This window comes from Buceros rhinoceros, unplaced genomic scaffold (assembly GCF_000710305.1).
Source record: "Buceros rhinoceros silvestris isolate BGI_N320 unplaced genomic scaffold, ASM71030v1 scaffold1909, whole genome shotgun sequence".
NCBI classification, from domain to species: domain Eukaryota; kingdom Metazoa; phylum Chordata; class Aves; order Bucerotiformes; family Bucerotidae; genus Buceros; species Buceros rhinoceros.
In genome coordinates, this window is record NW_010429544.1 from 18,824 (window position 1) to 38,753 (window position 19,930).

The 19,930-nt window shown below is 43.8% G+C and overlaps 1 protein-coding gene across 1 annotated transcript in view; it reads right to left on the minus strand.

Annotated features, from left to right (window-relative positions):
- LOC104499187 (dedicator of cytokinesis protein 1-like) overlaps nucleotides 1–18,057 on the minus strand; it is a gene marked incomplete at its 3' end in the record, with an annotated part of 36,362 nt that extends 18,305 nt beyond the window's left edge. Inside the window, exons 1-11 of the mRNA XM_010142659.1 lie at nucleotides 18,001–18,057; nucleotides 17,425–17,506; nucleotides 15,528–15,611; nucleotides 12,038–12,078; nucleotides 10,023–10,078; nucleotides 8,539–8,635; nucleotides 5,638–5,786; nucleotides 2,416–2,551; nucleotides 1,252–1,409; nucleotides 621–702; nucleotides 71–206 (exon numbers count right to left, since the gene is read on the minus strand). Coding sequence (XP_010140961.1) covers nucleotides 71–206; nucleotides 621–702; nucleotides 1,252–1,409; nucleotides 2,416–2,551; nucleotides 5,638–5,786; nucleotides 8,539–8,635; nucleotides 10,023–10,078; nucleotides 12,038–12,078; nucleotides 15,528–15,611; nucleotides 17,425–17,506; nucleotides 18,001–18,057 — 1,078 coding nt within the window. The remainder of the gene's footprint in view (nucleotides 1–70; nucleotides 207–620; nucleotides 703–1,251; nucleotides 1,410–2,415; nucleotides 2,552–5,637; nucleotides 5,787–8,538; nucleotides 8,636–10,022; nucleotides 10,079–12,037; nucleotides 12,079–15,527; nucleotides 15,612–17,424; nucleotides 17,507–18,000) is intronic.
- Nucleotides 18,058–19,930: the final 1,873 nt, after the last annotated feature.

Here is a 19,930-nt window from a genome sequence, read left to right on the forward strand (position 1 = left end):
TTGAGTTTACTCAACCCCGCAAGGGTCTCACCCTGTCTATGTAATGGACAGATCTAGAGCACGGGATTACCTGCTACTCCGAAAGGTCGCCGCAGTCCCGAGGTGAGTTTTCTGGTGTTGTTGTCCCTCAGCTCCATCCTGCCCACTCGCACAATCTGACAGACAAAACTGATTTTCTCTCTTTTCAGGTCTTTGCTGCCGAGGTCCTAGAAATAGCAGTTTCTTCAGATTACTTTGTCATAATTGACTTTTAAGTTCTTCTTCAGCAGGCAGAAGGTTTGTTGCTCAATTTCCCTTCAACTAGGGCAAACTGCTCTCAGAGTAACGCAGTTTTTCTAACAGTATTCAAATGTCTTACCTTGACTTTGTGTAAATGAATTGCTTAGGAGGCCAAATCATTTCTAGTAAGGTAAAACTTCAAGGAGCAGCTTTGGATTTACCCAGGCACTAAGAATTGTTAGCAGCCACTCCCGAGGAGTGTCTCACATGAGCTTTCACCAGGATTCCTGCACACAGAGGTGGCTGCGCACTCTTCACACACACACACCAGTCCACCCCTCAGTCATTCACGAGCTCCAGTGCTGTAAAACTGGCCAGCTGAGCCAAGCGCACGCACTTACGGTGAACACTGCTCGGAGGTTGTGCAGTCTGTCAATGTCTTTGGGAAGTCCACAGCTTGACCATCGCACCAAGTAGTTTTCACTGAAAGAACAATATTTTGAGGACTTTGTTTAAATGGCTTCCTTTAATCTAAGCATCAGATCACCTCCAGAATTTATAGCAGTCTGTTTTGAACCCAACCTACTTACCCTCAACAAGTTATTATTTCTTTAGAGGAGAGCTGGCATTTTCCTTCGCATATATCAGGTACAAAAAGAAAGCAACTCCTCAGCAACCAAGGGCTAACAATGTCTTTAAGGAGCAGGGGAGGTAAAAAATCAAACCCGCAGACGAGTGCCAAGGCGGCTCCTAAGTGAGGGCACACAGCCCTGCGCATGTGTTCACGTCTCATTTAAGCTCTGCACTCGGGGAACCATCACACAGCGTGATGGGGAACAGCGTGACTCCGAAACCTGCCCAAGGTGAAGCTTGACGCTGTGCTGAACAAGCTGAAGACGTGCCGCCGACATGCTGACCCCGTCCTATGCCTTTCATAGAAATGTGACTTTCCGAAGTCCTCTCATCCCACAAAACCACCTCACCATTATAAGCAAGTAAGCACAGATCAGGGAGTATGCTCAGAACACTAACCTGATAAATTTCGATTCCAGTGGATCATACAGAGACATCAGGACTTCAGCATCTTCTCCTATTTTACAGACAACATTCTTTAAATTCACAAATAAAGCAAATGAAGGAGTGGCAGCAAACTTGGCTTGTCTGTTGATATCGATGTTCTGTTTCTGAGACTGTAATTCAAGAACAGAAGAAACTTCAGTTTAACTCAGCCTAACAAATATCCAACCACTATAAAACTTTCCTAAAACACTTCAGAGAGCTCTCAGACTAAACTAGTGGAGGAAAAAGAGCCTCAAATATACCTGATGAAAAAAAAAAGTTCTTTGCTGTTTCATCTGATGATTTCCTGACAGGCACAGAGTGCCAGGAAAGACAGGAGAGAAAACAGTGCCAGTTCCACGGGTTATTAGCTCCCATAACCCTTCTACAAACCACTTCATCTGAGCAGAAGGGAGGGATGCATATGGGACAGAAAGGAACCTGGCTGAGGCAGGGACAAACAAACTACTTTGGATGCAAAAATTTAACAGTTTAAATCCCGATTAAACTGGTGTGTTTTCACAGCCAGCTTGTAAGGGCTGCAAGGGTGCGTGTGGCCCATTACGTCTCCACGGGACGCAGCAACTCATCAAGCTGCACTAACGCACTCCCGAGCAGCGCCTCAGGAACGCCACGCTCCACCAACTGCTGCTGACACAGGCAGGACTCGTTACAGCAGAAACGTTCCTCCCTTCTCAAAATAAGGATTTGAATTGCAAAGATGAAAATTCAAGCCTGAGAACATCTGTGAATTTGCCCCTTTATTTTAAGAAACAAATTTTCAGGCCTGGTGCACAGAAATCATACAACCACACTGAGGACTTTATTGTGCTTGATTCTCAAAAATAAACGGTCATGACAACCTAAGATCCAAATCTGCTACATACGTGTCTGATATTAACCTACAAATACAGTCGACTTACTGCTATGGGTCCTAACCCTAAATTCTAAGCCTTTCAAAGGATGGAAACGGAAATTAAACAGCCTAAGCCATACAAGTTCTTACAACATGTTTAAGTCTGAGAACTCTCCATCAACAGATCAAACTTTCTTACCAGTGCTACAGCTCACAGACACCTACTTAGTTTACAGGCTCATGTTTCAAAGGGAAACGCTGCAGTGCACAGTGTATCTTACTTTTTCCTCCTGTAGCCTCTCTTCGACTTGCTTAGAAGCTATTTCATGTGCTCTGAAAAGGCTAATCGTGCTGGTCTGCTCTGGGTCCAATATATTGCCATCTTCGTCTCTAACGACCAGATCTAAGTCGAGAATTCTAAACAAACAAAGCCGCTTGTGAATGAACAGTTAAATAAATGCTTAACAAACACCTGCCAAGTGTTGAACATTAAAGTCACACACACCTGCCATACGATAGGAAAAAATTTATTTGATTCATGATAAAACAATTTAACATGTCACCAACCCCAGAGATAAACATCCCTTGCTGGAAGTCGCTGTTTCCCACAGCGACCGGTGTATCTGAAATAGCAGAACAGCTGGACAAGTCATTCCTTAAACAGCTACATCTGCGAGAGACTTTGTCTCCACCTCTGATTCACCTGACAGTTTGAACAACCAACCACTACAGTCACAGCACGTGCAAACCGGGCAGTTCATTTTAGCCCACCCCACCTTCTCCTCCAGAACAGGCATACTCACCCTTTAGCAAAAACCTACAAGATACAAGAAGGCGTAAGTAGTTCCCTTTTATTAAAGCAGAAGCCAGACTTCTGTCAGCAGGGTGTTAAGGTCCATGATTACCTTCTGCAGAGAGGAAGGTTTCTGCCCTAACCAAACCCAGTCTTCGGGGAAATGCCTTTCACGTTTTTCCACGTTAGTACAGTGCTGGCAGCAGAACCAAGGATAAAAAAAAAAAAATCAGGTCTAGGGTGATCCGCATTTCTCTGCCTATCTTGCCTGAGACTGACCTCCTCACTCCCATTCCAGTACATATGGTCCCTGTTTTCTCCTAACTCTGTAGCCACCTTTCATGGTGGAGCTGCTGTAACGTTGTCTTGAAATATGTTTCATCATGAGCTTAAATCAAACTGGCAGTGTCTGTTAAGCCATGCAGAGGTTAGGGGTTTATCTGAGAGTTAAGTCCCCTTTGAACATAACCCACAGTCACTAGAGAAGAGAAACGGAGCTGTGGCAAAGGCACATCTCATGTACTTAGAAGATCGGTCCTCGCCCCTCCCTGACAAGTGGGAAACCTGGAGGTGTTAAACAAAGCCTTGAGCAGGGTCAGTACACAAACCCCTTCAATTAACAGCACTGCATTAATTCAAAGGCAGAGGAACATCACTCAAGGAGCAGAGTTCAGGCAGCAGCTTATTCAGAAGCACCTCCTAAGCTCTACTCTGTACCTGGACCTAGTCGTCATGAAACTCTCCTAGGCATCCCTGGAACACCAAACTTCCAGATGAATTTTCTAGTGAGAAAATAGGTTCATCATTGTAACAAAACAGAAAAGCAGCCAAAATTGTGCTGGCTCCTCACTGGTGCTGTTTCCCTGAGAGCAGGATACAGACCCACTGACCACCTGTATCGTAACTGTCAGCCCTGGCTCGAACGCAGAGTCCTTCCACAGGAGACACCTGCCTGGACCAGAGGAAAGGTAACCCTGAACTTCAGAGACGGGCTAATCACCCAGTAGTACACACCACCAGGGCAGGAGCTCAGCTCAGGCTGTCAAATAAATGGAAGCAAACACTCCACTGACTTGACGTCTTTGTTTTATCCTTTAAAACTTGCAAATGATGCTTGGAAGTAAAATGGAAATTCTTTCCTAAGTGCTCCAGTTACAGATTTTTGCAACTGAACAAAAATAATGTTTTCACAACAAAGTTACCTGACCCAATTTCAGGAAAATATCAAAAATACAGATTCGTAAGACCATTTTCACTTCCTCAGTTACTTTGACAGGCAGTCAAATTGTTGTCTTTATTTATGGAAAACATCTGATTTACGAAACAGGAATAGTTGGGACAGGATTAGATCAGAAAACATTTATAAAACACATAATGAATTCATTCTCCCTGGATATCGAAATCATCACTCATGCTATTTCAGACAAAAGTGGCTCCATGACTACATGAGAAACATATGGCACCTTTCAGTCGTGAGTATTTACTCACAAGTTCGTATTCGCTTCCCTCCCGTACTCCAAGGAGAACGTTCTGATCACTTAATTAGTCCATCAGAACATTATGAATATAAAGTACCGCACAAGATGTTCCATTGTATTTGATCGCTGAGCATCTGGAGGTTATTCGGAGAAACTTTAACCAACTCCTTGGCCAGATGGTAAAATACAGTAGCCAAACAAATAATATCCACAACATCTGGTTAATTGTCTACAGAGGTACAACAGTCCGCATCATGGATTATACATGCTAATTACTGACTGAATGCAGTTACTGATGGATTTTAGTTTTATTTTTTAAGCTACAGCTTTCTCTGATAAAGTGTGTGGACAGAGAGCTGAAATCTGATGAGTTATTTACACCACAAGGGACTTAAAGACTGGTTTGATGAACGCTTTTTCCGTCCCCGGGTGTGCAGTCCTACAACGGTCTCTCTCAATATTCAAAACGCTGCTTCCAATAATTTTTGGATGGAATACCAAGACAGGATGTCTCAATCAAAACATGAAGTCCTAACTGCGTAAAGACAACTTGTAACCTACAAGATGTATTTTAAAAAGATTTTGCTTAAATCCAGACCGCTATTTGAAGAGTTAATATGTCAGACCTATTAACAAACCTAACGTACAAAACCTACACTGCTGCCTTTTTTGGTTTTGGTAAATGTTTCCCTCACAATTTCCTTTCTCTTCTGTTACATACTTTTTCTGTTATTATTAAATTTGCCTGTTAAGCTTGTGGTACAAGCCAGATTCTATATAAGCAGAGGAACAATGGGCTGAGCGATGCTTCAGAGCCATATCCTTCACATTACATCACAGCTAAGTGACTTCAGGGCTCACACGGCTGGTGGCGTTGAGGAGGCGACAACTGTTTATGCTGCAGAAGCAAATAAGAGTTTAAAGAGTTGATTGGTGCTTTTCAGCTGTCCTTACAAATTATAACTTCATACCAGTATCAAATCAATGATATCATCAAGCAAGAAAGATAAATATGGATTCCACTTTGCATACTATAATTTGTACCATACTTTAAAGATGCTCTAGCCACTTCACTCTTCATCTTGCTATAGCAGGACTGTTAACATACAGCTACTGCAGCTCCATAAATACAGGGATAAAAGAATCCTGCAAGAAGTCGTTGGCAGCTCCTCTGTATTACACAAGCTGATCTGGTTTTAAGCATAAACACTTGGAAAATACCGTTCACAAACCTGTTGCCATAATCAATTTTGGCAGTCACTTTCTTCTTCAGTTCTTTGAGCTCATCTTGGGGTAGGGTCCCAGACAGTATTTGAGATCTCCACTCAATCAGATCATAGATCATGTGCCGTACGCTGCGAAACATTTCTCTGTTATCTTGCTGTTTGGAGGAAAAAGACGGGCAGAAGTGAGTTTTGAAGTCTACTGAGCATCTTTTAAACACTAATAATAAATTGCAATTATAAAACAGGAGTTCAAAAGGGTAAGAACAGTACAACAGTAAAAAGAGAGCCTAACTTTCCACAACAATGATTTGTTCTACACAACATATTACAGAATCCTTTTTCCAGCCCCTAGTTCAACCTTCAGAACAACACTTGAAAATTCCTCAGTGTGCAAAGCCGAGAGCATCAGTATCTTACGAGTCCAGGTAACGTCTGAAGGACAGACAGGCAATGCAGAGGCCGTGAGTGCTTTAATCTTACCCAGGAAGAGTCTCTTACTGTCTTCGTAACCCTCAAAGTCTAAGCCAGTAGTTCAAAACACTCTTCAAAAGAATCTCTCTTCCTAAACACCCTACATCGTGGAATTATTCAGGCTACGCGTAGCATTTTTCATCCAGACTACTCCTAGGCCTTATTTGACTAACTGAAATAATAATAAAATTCTCCACAATGTGTAAAAAGACATCAAAAAACTGCACAATATGACTCAAAGACTCAAGAAAAAAATATCTAACTGTGAAACTTAAAGCCTTCAGTCTGTTCAGATTATCACAAAGCTGACTTGATTATAGTGCGAGAACTTCACAGAGAGAAAATACCCGTTATTAAAAGCTCTTTAATGTAGCAGACAAAGACACAACAGGCACATATGGCTGGAAGCTAAACACCAACAACTCCAAATGGGAAAAAGGTTTGTGATCTTCGATACAGCAGGCAATCAAACCAGGGAGACGGGGAACACGCCATGTCCTCTGCTGTCTGCAAATCAAAACTGAACACCTACCCGATATTCAAACACAAACTGTGAACTGACTAAAGGCTTAAATGTGGTCATTTAATGACTTTTGATACGCACGATGTGGACAACATGGAATCTCTCTGGTCTGGAGACTGACCAGTTTGAAACTGGCTACCTCCAGTAAACCAAATCTCTCTTGAGAAGGCGATCCCAGTGCACCAATCTTCTTTTTGACACGTGCAATTAATCTAACGGATACCCTTGAGATACAAACGATAACCTCTAAGTGATCTACCTAGCCACAGTCAAGCTGCAACAGGCACTGGAACCCCTTCTACTACCAAGTTGAAGCCACTGGTAGCGTCACCCCTTGCCTGCTCCTGGATTCCAAGTCATTAGCAAATCCCTGCAGTGCCATTTCACGTAAGAAAATGCATGACATGAGGCGTTACACATTAACGGTCAACACAAGTGATTCCCACAGCAGAAGCATTTTACGCTTTCCAAAAATTAAACGCTACAAAAAGTACACGCAAGTCGTGGTAAGAAAACTTTCAACGATGCCTCTTGCTATTCCTCCCCTCTCGGTACACGCGCACCACAACCAAGTCGCGTGCAGTTCCGCAAGCGGTATTTCTCTGACATTAAGCAGTATCAGATTTCACACTCAGGATAATCCCCACAGACAGTTATCAGGGTCAAACCATAACCCTCACTGTCCTCAGCAGCACACAGCAGGGGAACCAAGGGCAAAGCAGCTCTCAGCGTCCTCTCTAGATTCTGCTCCTCCCAGTTTGCTTCTCTCTACTTCGTCCTTGCTCCTCAGCACATGACCTCACTAGTATTCCACCACGATAAAGCTCTCTCTTTTATATGAAGAGAAACAGATTATCTATTAGATATTATCCTTCGCTTCATTGACTGCAACACTACATCACCTCCAGCATACTACATTTTTAATCTTTATTTTCATGGGTGTGATTAAAAACCACATTAGTCAACACAAACATTGTCATTTCCAGTTAGTGGCTTCATTAGACAGCTTGCACTTCTATGACAGAAGATAGCAAGCATATTTATAAGAAACAGAGACTCTGCATTAAACCCTGCTTTTGTGTTCCCGTTATCTTGTTACGGTGACCTTGCACAACGAGAGCATGAGAAACCTGAACTACGGCACTGTAATCCTCCGCGTGCTGCTGCTTTACATCTGAATCCCTCTTTCAAGTGTACGTTTGAACACTCTTTAGACCTTACCAGCACGTTCATCTGTGTAGTTTCAGGACTATTGTATCTTTCTATTATCTCATCTGAGAGATTACCAATGCAAATACTTGTTTACTACAAATTTCTAAGAATATAATCTTATATGCTTGGAATTAAGTGTATGAAAGTCATCAGGTATGTAACTTAGATAAATTGGGAACAACTAACTTCATGTACACCGAGAAGTAAAACATGTACACTGATGATTTTTCAAAGGTTTAAGTTTACACCCACAAATTCGGCATCAAATATTCAATTTTTTTGTAAAGACTGACACTCTTAAGAACTGCCCTCAAAGCCATTTTCTTCATGTCTTTAACACAGTCATCTACAGATCTGGTAAAATCTAACACAGATCTCAAAACTCCCATGTATTCTGTGTAACAGCGCCCCATGAAAAAGGGGTCATAATTATTCGCAGATCAAGGTAACACTCTAAAAACCTGATTCTGCAAAAGAAATACACAGTATTTGAGAAAACACTCAAAAGAAACGCTACCGAGATCCGTGCCGTAACATGGAAGATGCTAAAGAGCTTCTCAGCCTTAAAAGCAGCCTTTAGAAACAGTAACAGAAGGGGAATTTCATTCCTAGTTCCTTCACGCTTCTCCCTCTGCCCTCCACAGCATCACTCTCTCCACAATCACGGTCCATCGTAGATGCTTTCCTGAGCGGATACTTACGACGTATAACTGCCGCCATATTATGGACCATTCCCGCAGCGTGGTGGTAACCTCCTGAATCAAGGGGAGCTCGTTGGGTATAACTGTTTCATGTTGACTTGAAAGAAGAGGAACAAAAAGTTGGAATTCAGTAGTAGTTGAGGGTAGGATGGCAAAATCGATACTAGGAAGGAACTGTCATTTCCAAAGGCAATTCAGCAATGACAGGGTTGAAAGTAACATCATTTATTATAAACCTATAGGTTAAAAAAGAACATTATCAGATAGAGAAGCAGCATAAAGGGTTCTATGGCGGGCTGAGAACATGCTACCAAGCTCACCACTTTTTCCCCCCTTTCTCCCTATTTCTACACTCGCAGGACAAGGATACCGCGATGCTAATTTCACAACTAAGGAGAGCCAGATATGCACAGCTACAATGCCACAACACTAATACACAATTGTTTTTCAAAATACCGGTCTTGCAAAAAAAAAAATCTGCATGCAAGTCATTACCATTAAGTTCCTGTATGACTTGTTTTAAAATTATGTGCCCTCAAAGTAAGGAACAACAGCCTGAGCGTTTCTCATTTCAGCAGTAGGGTACTTAAAGGCAGTTTTGTAATCAGCGAGAAAGATGTCATTATGCAGCAATCTCATGATTAGCTCTTCTATCATTTACATATTTAACAGCGCATAAAAATAAATCAAGCACAAAGGAAAAAAATACTTTAATCCTGTTTCTCTCCATTTCATACCTGGCTAATTATTTATTAATTTCAGTCCACATTTTTTTCCGAGGGTTTGGGGTTGGGTTTTTGTCTTAACTAAAACTTTGTATCATTTTAATGAACTTTTACATGCACATCCTGCAATGCTATTTTTATATGTAACAACCTGAACTTTAAACAACAAAAGCCAGCCCAAACTCTTTGACATCATGCGCATCAGGCAAGGGAGCAGGAGAATGACAAAGCGAACAGTTTGACAGACCAACTGGATGATGGCTGTCAGCAGTGAGTCCAGCCTACAAGAGCTAGTGAAGAGGAAATTATGAAATTAATTACACTTCATCTGCGTAAAAGAAAGGTATGGTGCATCAAAGGCCTCTTTCAGGCAGAGGCCTTAAAGATGTTGGGAAAAGTGAAACCAGAGCTAAAGCAGGGGGCAGGGAGTGGAGGAGGTTAATCTAGGTAATCATTGGTGGAGAAAGTAATAGAAGTTATGACGACAAATGGTAAGTTATTAATTCTGATGAAACATTTACATTCACCCAGAAGGTTATGCTTTAGCTCAGCTATATGACGATGCAGCCAAGGGCAGCACTAGCCAGAAGCACTGCTGAGGAACCTGGGGTGAGTTACCATTTTAAAACATTTTTAAAAAGAAACACGTGCATTTTCATCAGCTCCTCAGTAACCGGAAACAAGCATGAATTATCTGATAATACACCAAAATTATGCAGATACGAAAAGGAATTTTCATGATTTTCAAATCAAACTTACCCTTTGCCTTCAACTATTGCTTCCTTGAGATGTATATATGAGGCAGGAAAAATGCCCTTGGAGAGAGGGAGAGGCAAACACAATGGTTTAAATAACCTGTTGCATATAACATGTTGTATCTATTACCTAAAAATATGCCAAGCCACACTGTCAGGTCTGCAGAGCATCTGCAGAGCCACCCACACCCTCTTAAGCATCCAAACAGTTGCATTGTGGTGTTTTGTCTTCTTTTTAACGTACGTTTTCATTCTGTACAGCACGTCCTCTCAACAAGGTGTGACTAGAACCTTGGCAAAGGCACGCTCCGTGTTTTTAAACTCATCGTCACAGTATGCAGGAGAACAGCAGTGATACCCTGTCACAGTGGCCCTTCAAAGCAGTGTTTCCCCCCCCAGTTCAAGGTACCGTTTGCCACAATTCTCCACGTCCCTGGATGATTGTATGCAGATGCAAATCAAATCAGACTTGCTTCTGAAGGCATGAAAGACAAACTCTTTGCAATAGATATAGTGCAAAATGGATTGCAGCAATAATCCAGGTCCACTGCTTGCTTCTTCTCACATCTAACCAAGCTTTCTTACTCTGCTATAAAATGTTACTTCTCTTCTCAAAGCATTTTCCCCAGCATTTCCAGTCTCCCACTTAAACACGGTGTGAGAACAGGCAGTACACTGGGCTGCCTGGCTGTGAAATAAATGGGCTGAACGCAGCATCCTGCATTGCAACCCAGTACACAGACCATATAACAAGTAGGGTACGTAGGGTCTTCCACCACCAGACCATCATCAGTGCTACAAGCCAAAAACCTCCTCAACACACAGTACCGGAAAAGACTAGTACTACTTTTCTGGGAAAATATTCTAAATTAATTTGAGATTCCAGACATACAATAGTGTCTTCAAAACAGTGTAAACTCATATTAAAAAATATTTCAAGTTGAGGAAGTAAGTTCCTCCACCTCACCCTTTGAGGCAGTAGCTCAGTTATCTGGGAATGCAAAAAAAAGGAAATGCTTAGAAAGCTACAGAAACTGGTGGGGAGGTGTAAAAAAAAATATACCCACTACGTTTACCAGCCGTCAGAAAAATGCAGCAACACGTGGCATTCATTTAATCCCAAGAGGAACATGTAATTGCTTCTTGGGCAGCACAAGGCATGTTTATGAAATATGCTTCAGAGGAAATTTAGTGTATTTCCATAAAAAGAAAATACCAAAATAGAATAGAAAAACCATAGGACAGGCCTGGTTAGAACTGGGTGGGACGAGCCACCCAGCTCAGCTCTGCGTTTTGAGCCACGCAGTCACAACTCGAAATGTACCTCTGGAGGCAAACGCTCCACTTTAAGTGAAAAAAGAAGCAAAACCAGCAGTCGTTTAATTCTGGTTAACTACTACTATAAAGTAAAACGCTCAGTAAATAAAACACAATGTTGCAAGCAGCATTTGTGCTGTTTCCTTTCTTTATTTCAGAAGGCTGCTCTAAACAGCAGCCCTTTATGCACGCTGGAAGCCCAAGGACCGGGCAAAATTACCCCGCGGAAGATCCCTCCCCTCTCGCAGAGAACAGCGGAGAACCAGAACGCCAATCGCCACGTCGCTTTAGCATGTAATTACGTTTTACGAGGGTTTGTTATTTATCAGACAGCGAAGCAAAGTCTCAGCCTCCAAACTGATCAACTAGAACATAAAGGTCTGAACTATTTACTGTGGCACAGGCTCTGGTGGAGCAGTTACTGCAGCAATCGAGCCATCTCCAGCGGTGTTACATACACGTACCCTTCAACTCCAAAACAAGATACACAACTCAGCATTTAGACCTTGCTAAAGTCTTGGTTTACTTGAAAATCTCACCCTTACCAGAGGCTGAGACTACCCACCAGCGGTTCTTAGTGATCAGTGACGCACAGTGAAAGGCTCCCACCACCCGACACATCCCTGAGACCTCTGTTCTAACACACCTCCTGCCATAACACATCCAAGAGACACACGAGAGCTCGGCTCTGCCAGCACTTACCTTCTTGGATTTTTTTCGTAGTGTATAACCTCTGTACCAACCTAAGAGGGAAAAAGGAAAAAAGATTAAGTAGCTGCTTAATGTCACCTACCAGCTGTTCCTTCTCAGCTCAGAAGCACCTTCACACAGTTTCTGGTCATTCTTCCCTCCACCAACATGCACATGGACACCCCTCCTGGATATAAATTCTCCATAGGGTTAATATCTGTTTGACTGGTTTGATTTTTAAAACCTATGTAAGTTCCACAAACGCAAGTTCCCAAGTGTAATCAGCTGTCTGTCATCTCAGCAGAAAACAATACTTTCGGGTTTACGATTCACGCATCAAAACGTAAAAGCCAGGAGCCCTACAACGCTAACGGAGCACAAGGCAGAGAACAGCCACTCCGCCGCAGCCCCGATACCGTGCGATTCTCCGGCCTGCGCCACACTCCGAGGCAGGTGGCCATGCCTGGAAAACTGTCTTGTTTATTGTGCCCCCAGTTTACAACGCATCTGCAAGCAATCACCATTACAGCTTTTAGTGCTTCTCCAGCCGTCCCGCTCCAGCACAACTCGATAACCAAAGCAAAAACAAAACCCTGCAAACTACAGTCCCTTCGCCTCGCGGAAGATACAGTGCCAGAAAAAGCAGATGCGATCATCTGTGCATGTTACTTGCTCTAACACTTGCACTAGGGCTATTCTGCATTTCAGTTGTCTGTGCTCTCTCACTTCTCCGTGCTCAGCACCCCAGGAAACCAGCTGCCCCCCGCAGCTTCTGGAGACCAAGCCTGGGTACAGTATCACCCACCCCCTCCAGCCCTGCAGGGCATCTGTAGAGCACAGCATCCCTCTGCAGAGATCAACACGGGCGACGATGGGGGGAAATCACAAAGTGGACATGGAGGACAACTGTGGGGTACTGGTAGATGAAAGGCCAGACATGAGCCAACAATATGAGCTCACAGCCCAGAAAGACATCCAGGTCCTTAGGCACATCCCCAGCAGCGTGGGCAGCAGCTCGAGGAGGAGATCCTGCCCCTCTGCTCTGCTCTGGGGAGACCCCCCTGCAGGGCTGGGGTCAGCTCGGGGCTCCTCAGCCCAGCAAAGACATGATGCTTCTGGAGCGGGGCCAGAGGAGCCCCAGGAGTGACCAGAGGGTGGAACCCTCTGCTGGGAGGAGAGGGGAGAGAGCTGGCGGGGTTCAGCCTGGAGCAGAGAAGGCTCCAAGGGAGCGGGGGCAGAGGAGCCCCAGCAGTGACCCGAGGGTGGAACCCTCTGCTGGGAGGAGAGGGGAGAGAGCTGGGGGGGTTCAGCCTGGAGCAGAGGAGGCTGCGGGGAGACCTTAGTGTGACCTTTCAGTGCTTAAAGGGGACCTACAAGAAAGATTGAGACATCTTTTTAGCAGGGCCTGTTGTGACAGAACAAGAGGTGATGGTTTTAAACTAAGAGAGAGATTTACACTAGAGAAGAAAATTTTTTTTTTACAATAAGGGTGGTGAAACTATCAACAGTGGTGGCAGAAGCTCCATCCCTGGAGACATTCCAGGTCAGGCTGGACAGGGCTCTGAGCAATGTGCTCTAGTTGCAGATGTCCCTGCAGGGAAAGTAGAGGACTAGATGAGCTTTAAAGGTCCCTTTCAACCCAAAACATTCTGTGATTCTACGGAAAAAGCTACAGCCCCACTCCTGATAATGACTAGGTCAGGAAGACATTTATAGATAAGGAAAACATTCTTCCTTATCTATACCCTGAGACTACAAATGTGAAATTAAAATCTCAAGCACATGGGGTTTTTTTTCCAATCTGCTCTCCAGTAGCAAAAGGTAGAAAGAGTCATCTCCTTCTCACTGCATCAAAAGCCTGCCCTCTGTGATCACCTACGGATCTGCCTGGGGCTCCTGTTAGGCTGCACTGGGATGGGCCAGGCTGAAGAAAAGGTGCCTAACACAGCCCTGACAGCAGACAAGTTCCCAGGCACACCATGGACGTTGGTGCGCGCGGTACAAAACCTCCTGGGGCACAATCCACCCAAATTTCGCGTAGAAAAACTTGGAGATCAAAGAGCTCAAATAATTACCTAATAATGGCAGCTCTGTGAATGAGAAAGATAAGAATTATGGCATCTAATTTCCCATCACAGCAGGTATGTAATGAGTAATCATTGTATAAAATGTTTGGAAGAACATGAACTTATTTGCATTTCTTTGAACGTGAACTCATCCCACGTGCTTGAAGCCTGACAACCAAGAGAGCATGAAGGTCTTCCTATTATTCCAGTCTGGGGAAAAGTGAGTCATCTCCACTGCCTCACTTCGCTGGCAGCAGTCATCATCTGATACGGCTGCAGATACTCTATTCAGGATTCAGAGTTTCTCCCACATTCATTAAATTAATCTATTTATATATAAAAAGTACAAAGCTGCTCAATATTTAAATAATTCAATTTGCATTGAAAATTTGTTGCATTATTAGATTTTTATTAAAGCATATAATGTCAGATAACAGTAAGATTGCTTTGCAGAGCCAAGCTTGGCATGGCAGAGGCAAGCTGAACTCTAATAGAATGCCAGCCTAGGAACAAGGAGAAAATTTGTTTGCACAGTGATGAGTAGTGCTTGTTACTTCTGTTGAAATAACTTCGTTTGTTTCAGTAGATATGACAACAAAAAAATCCTATTAAGCTAATATCTAAAACAAGTTTATCAAACAGATGTACCAAAGATCGATGCCTAGCAAAACAAATTAGATCAATATATTAGGGTAAATCACAATTCCTCAAGGTAAAAAGTATTACAGTATTTTAAACAAACACATTTTAGTTTAGATATTTTACTTAGACCTTTCCGAACTGCAGCATGCTATAAAATTTCAAGGCAAGGATGTAATGGAACAGCTCTGTCAGGCTTGGCTCAGCACTGGATCAAGCAAGAGCTGGAAAGCATTTTGACAAGTTTCAGATTCCGTTGACTATCAAACTCGGCATCCAAAATTCCTGTTACACGGATCAAGGAGGCAAGAGTTTGGTACATGCACCATTTCTACAGCTTCGTATCAAAACAAGCAAAGCACCTGAAGAGCCTGAAATGAGTCCCCGGCACTGCAACACATGCACCCATCTTATAAGACAGACATAAATAATTGAGGACCCTGCTGACTTTCAAATTCAGATTAAACTTCTTCAGCAGCAGGTTCTTTTGCATTACCCGAGGGTATCCAAAAGGCATCTATCATTTCTCTAAAGCAGGGTAGATGCTACAACCGATCCATACAAATAAAGCTGTGCGACCAAGCGTCTTCCACAGAGAAAGAAATAGTTATTCACCAGGCATCTACCGCGCACATCTTCGCTCACATGTAGCATTGCTTAATTCTGTGTTCAGAATAACGGGGTTTGTTCTTCAGCAAAAAAGTGAGTAGTTCACCACCTGGTAACACGACGCGGTCAGGTCGCAAACAGAGGCAGTGCAATTGCCATGTTTTCAGACGCAGCTTTGGCCAGCTTACCTTCATATGTTTCCAGGACGTGCACAGTGTCACCTATTTGTAAGGAAAGTTCGTCTGGTCCCCTCGCGTCGTAGTTGTAGAGAGCTGGATAGAGGAAACACTGCTATTAGCACATGCAAGGCAACATAACTTGCAAGGTTTTTGTTTCTTCACGTTTTGGTACTCATTTTTGCCACTCCCAACCTTTTTGTAAAGGATTTTTTTAAAAATATTTGGAAAAATTTGGCCAATTCCTTTAACCCATCGATATTGCCCCTAGTAACAAATCTCAAAAAGCCCCAGGTCCACTTTCTAAAGACAGTCCCTCACCTATGCTGCTTTGCTTCTCATAACACCACATTCCATTCATTTCTTTGTTCACTTGCCTGTTTTCCAGCACTGTGTTGACTTTATGCGGTTCCATAATGAACTGCCACCATCTTCCACTGTCAGCCCAACACCCAAAGAACCTACAAAGTTTCTTTAGGAACCTTCAATTACCATCACTAATATTAACGAATGATTTCTCAGGCACTTCATTAATTTACTGCACACGTGCTGTATTTAAGACCAGCAGGGTTTCAGAATTCCTGACTGCCCGAGGTAACTGAATCAGCCCACTGCATTCAAGGGACAGACCAGTCCTACCCAGGATTGTAATCTAGGGTATCATAATGAAGTTATCACGCTTCACTCATCAGCAAGCCCTGACAGCATCCACAACCTGCACGTTCACCAACAGCTGTCACGAATATTTGAGTGGCTCTGGTCACACGCAGGACCAGGAGTGAAAATGAGTTCCCTTTCCAGTGCTGAATTCAGAAAAAGCCTGGAGTCCCACCACCCAGGACAGGTAGCAAGAGGCACAACATGTGAGAGACCATAAAACGGGTCGGAAAAGACCTTCAAGATCATCCAGTTCCAATCCCCTGCCACGGGCAGGGACACCTTCCACCAGAGCAGGGTGCTCCGAGCCCCGTCCAGCCTGGCCCTGAGCACTGCCAGGGATGGGGCATCCACAGCCTCTCTGGGCAGCCTGGGCCAGTGCCTCAGCACCCTCACAGGGGAGAATTTCTTCCTCACATCTAATCTAAATCCACCCTCTTTCAGTTTATAGCTGTTATCCTTCATCCTATCACTACAATCCCCGATGAAGCGGGGCCAGTGTCTCACCAGCCACAGAGAAGAATTTCTTCCTCAGAGCTAATTTAAATCACTTATCTTTCAATTTGAAACTGTTACCCTTCATCCTGTCACTACACTCCCTGATGAAGAGCCCCTCCCCATCCTCCCTGTAGCCCACTTTAAGTACCACCCACCTTTAAGGCCACACTAAGGTCTCCCAGTTTAAAGATGGTTTATATGCTATTCTTAACTACTGAAATGAGAGTGCACTGTCAGGCGCTTCCAACTTCTCATCTTCATGTTTCCAGCACATAAAGGGCTGGGCTTCTTGGAGCACAGAGCTGCTCTTACCTGACAGCTCCCAGAACACAGTGTTATCTGAGAATCAGAATTTCTTACCATTTGTCTTAATTCTTTGGGGCCTAAAAGTATTTCTGGAATATGATAGTTACTTCAGGATGTCCTACGACCCCTCAGATAACCATTTGGTTTTCTTCCTAGGTTAGTTTCCAGGGACAGGGTTGGTGTGTGGCTCTGGTCAGAAGTGTTTCAGTGGGACTCACAGATACCATTATTGGAACAGAAAGAACTGAGTAAGTTTACATTAGTCCCCTTCTCACAGAAGTCTTCATAGATGTTCAGACCAAAACAGCTCACAGGACCATCACGACATGTGTTGCAGTCATTACAGGTCAAAGCACTTCCAAAAAACCCCTTAAACCTACAGCAAACAGCCAAAAGTCATGGTGACAAAGGCAAGGAGACATGGGACCCAGGGAGCACCCTCACTTACCTGCCCAATTTCCTCCTATTGCCAAGCAGCCGGCATTACACCGAAGATCAACACCATAAATTACATCTCTAAGAACTGGTAACTGGAGGAAAAAAACTAATTGACCTCAAATCCGATAATCGGGTTAGCCCCAAGTGCACAAGCAGAAAACATCCAAGCAGGCACATGAGAATGTCTAATCCCACCACGAGGACAGGGCACGGTGCCCAGCGCTGCCTCCAACCATGGCCCTGACTTCACTTTTAACCTCCAGGAATTACCATTTCTCTGCAGAATTCATCAAATTCCAGCTTACGAGGCTAACAACAATGAATACACGATGGGCTGCCTTGGTCCTTGGGTTAACTTCCTCATTATTAGAGAGAGATAAACCCTCCCCTCTACGTATCTGGCACGGGGCATTTCAAAGCCATAACTGCTATTCTGCAGGAGAGGAGGGTTCCGTGAAAAACACAGCAACAAAACCTCACTGTTCTGAGCAAAGGGATGTTAGCGATGGTGAACACATGGCTCGATAACACTCATCAGGAATCCCGTCAGCTCAGTTTTTGCGCGTAGCAGGGAAGTCAACGTTACGCGGTCAATACTAACTCCTCCAAACTCGTGTGGCTGGGGTTCAACACCGAACTCCATCCTTCAGGTATTTACTTAGATCTCGTCAACGCTGACAGCTGCCACTGGAGTCAAGAGGACACATGGGTGTCCAAAAATGAATCCAACTCAAGCCTTCCACCCTCAGGACCCCAAAAAGCAATCCCACCACCTCATACCGGACACCCCAGTCAGGAAAAATGGGCACGATGATGATTAATAAGAGTTCTGTACTCAATTCACACTTCCGCTAAGCACTTCTCAAACATTTCAATGAAATCACGCTAAGGATCAAAGGCAGCAATGAATAAAAGAAGTTCAAATGTATCCCCCAGAGCACTAACTGGTGTCTGTCAAAACTAGGAGGGTCACAGAACAGGAGCTTCACTGCAGTGACCAATTCTTTGGACAGAAGATGACAAACAGCCATCAAGTGGTAATTACTGCCCACAACCACTCCCGCTGATCTGAACTGAGGGAGGAGCAGCGGCCACAGAGGGAAGATATATCTTTAAATATACATGTGTGTGAAAAATACATCTACAAACAACAAAATTCACATTTTTGGTTTGCAGCAGCATTGACAGATCATGAAGCAAACAAATAACTATAAAGTGCGTTTCACCCCTGTGATCGCAGACAAGTCTTGAACTGCAGAGCGTGCTCCTACGTAAGCCAGCAGCTAACTCCCTCTCAGGGCACTTTATGCAGAGTGACATCAAAAGATGCCATGACAGATAAAATGTTTGACTGGAGCAAACAAGGCTTTAATTGAAAGGAAAAGACAAAATCTGGAGAAATAATGCATGAAACTGGTATGTTCATATTTTGTCTGATCAACTCTATTGAGTCACCATCTAAAATATTTAAAAGTCTCAAGTAAATCTTCCAAATTTTTAACTACATTAGGTTTTGCTTAGTTTGGAAAATCCAGTTCTCACTGTTCCCTCCAGATATTCAGCTTGGAGAGCACTAAGCTAATCGAAGCATTACGAATATTAGGAATTAGGAACTAGCCAATATCAGGCCTCCCCATCATGCTTAGACTGCAAATCACAGAACTATTTTGGCTGGAAGAGACCTTCAACAGAGCAAGGGATTCACCTCAACAGGTGACTTCCTTCAGGAGAAAAGCACTGCTCTCCCTGCAGAAGATCCTTGAGAGGATAAGGGGGGCAGCTGCTCTCTTGATGTCTCTGGCACAAGTTACGCACCTCCCAAACACCTACACCTGACCGTAAGAAGGTTCTCCTGCAGAAGAGAATGACTACGACATTTGAGCACAACTTTGAGACAAAGAAGTAAAGTGCTTTAATTTCCAGTTCTAAGCATCACTAGCTAGGACTGATTTAATTCAGAGCTGAGGGGGGCCTATGATACTTCCAAAATCACACCTACAGACCCTATTTCCCTGACAACCATGTTATGGGCACACCTGCACCAGCCTCCAAAGGGACCGTTTCAGGTGCAGTCTTGTATCTAACCAGCTTATCAAAACTGCGATAAACCAAAAGTCTTCATAATAGGGGAAGCACCCAGTAATTTTAGGAGATGTGCTGCTGATGCGTAAAGAACAGCTGCAGCTCTTGAGATCTGTGCTGAACAAAGCCAACAGCGTTTGGATTTAGAACGTGTGTCCATTAGTTGAGGTGGTGTTAGCTGATGGATGAAGAGCATCTGGCAAATCCATCCACAGACTTTGGGCTTCACCCCAGAGGCATTAACAAGCAGAACTAAGATGGCAACAGAGAAAACACAAAGCACAAAGTCACAGTGACAAAACCACCCCGAAGCAACCTCTCACTCCCAGGCTGCTGGACAGAAGGTTTCAGCAGCGCTACAGGTACTTTCCTCCTCAGCTGTGCCGGCAGCCGAGCCACTCTCCGGATGCAGGCTCTCCCCGCTCCCCTCCTCC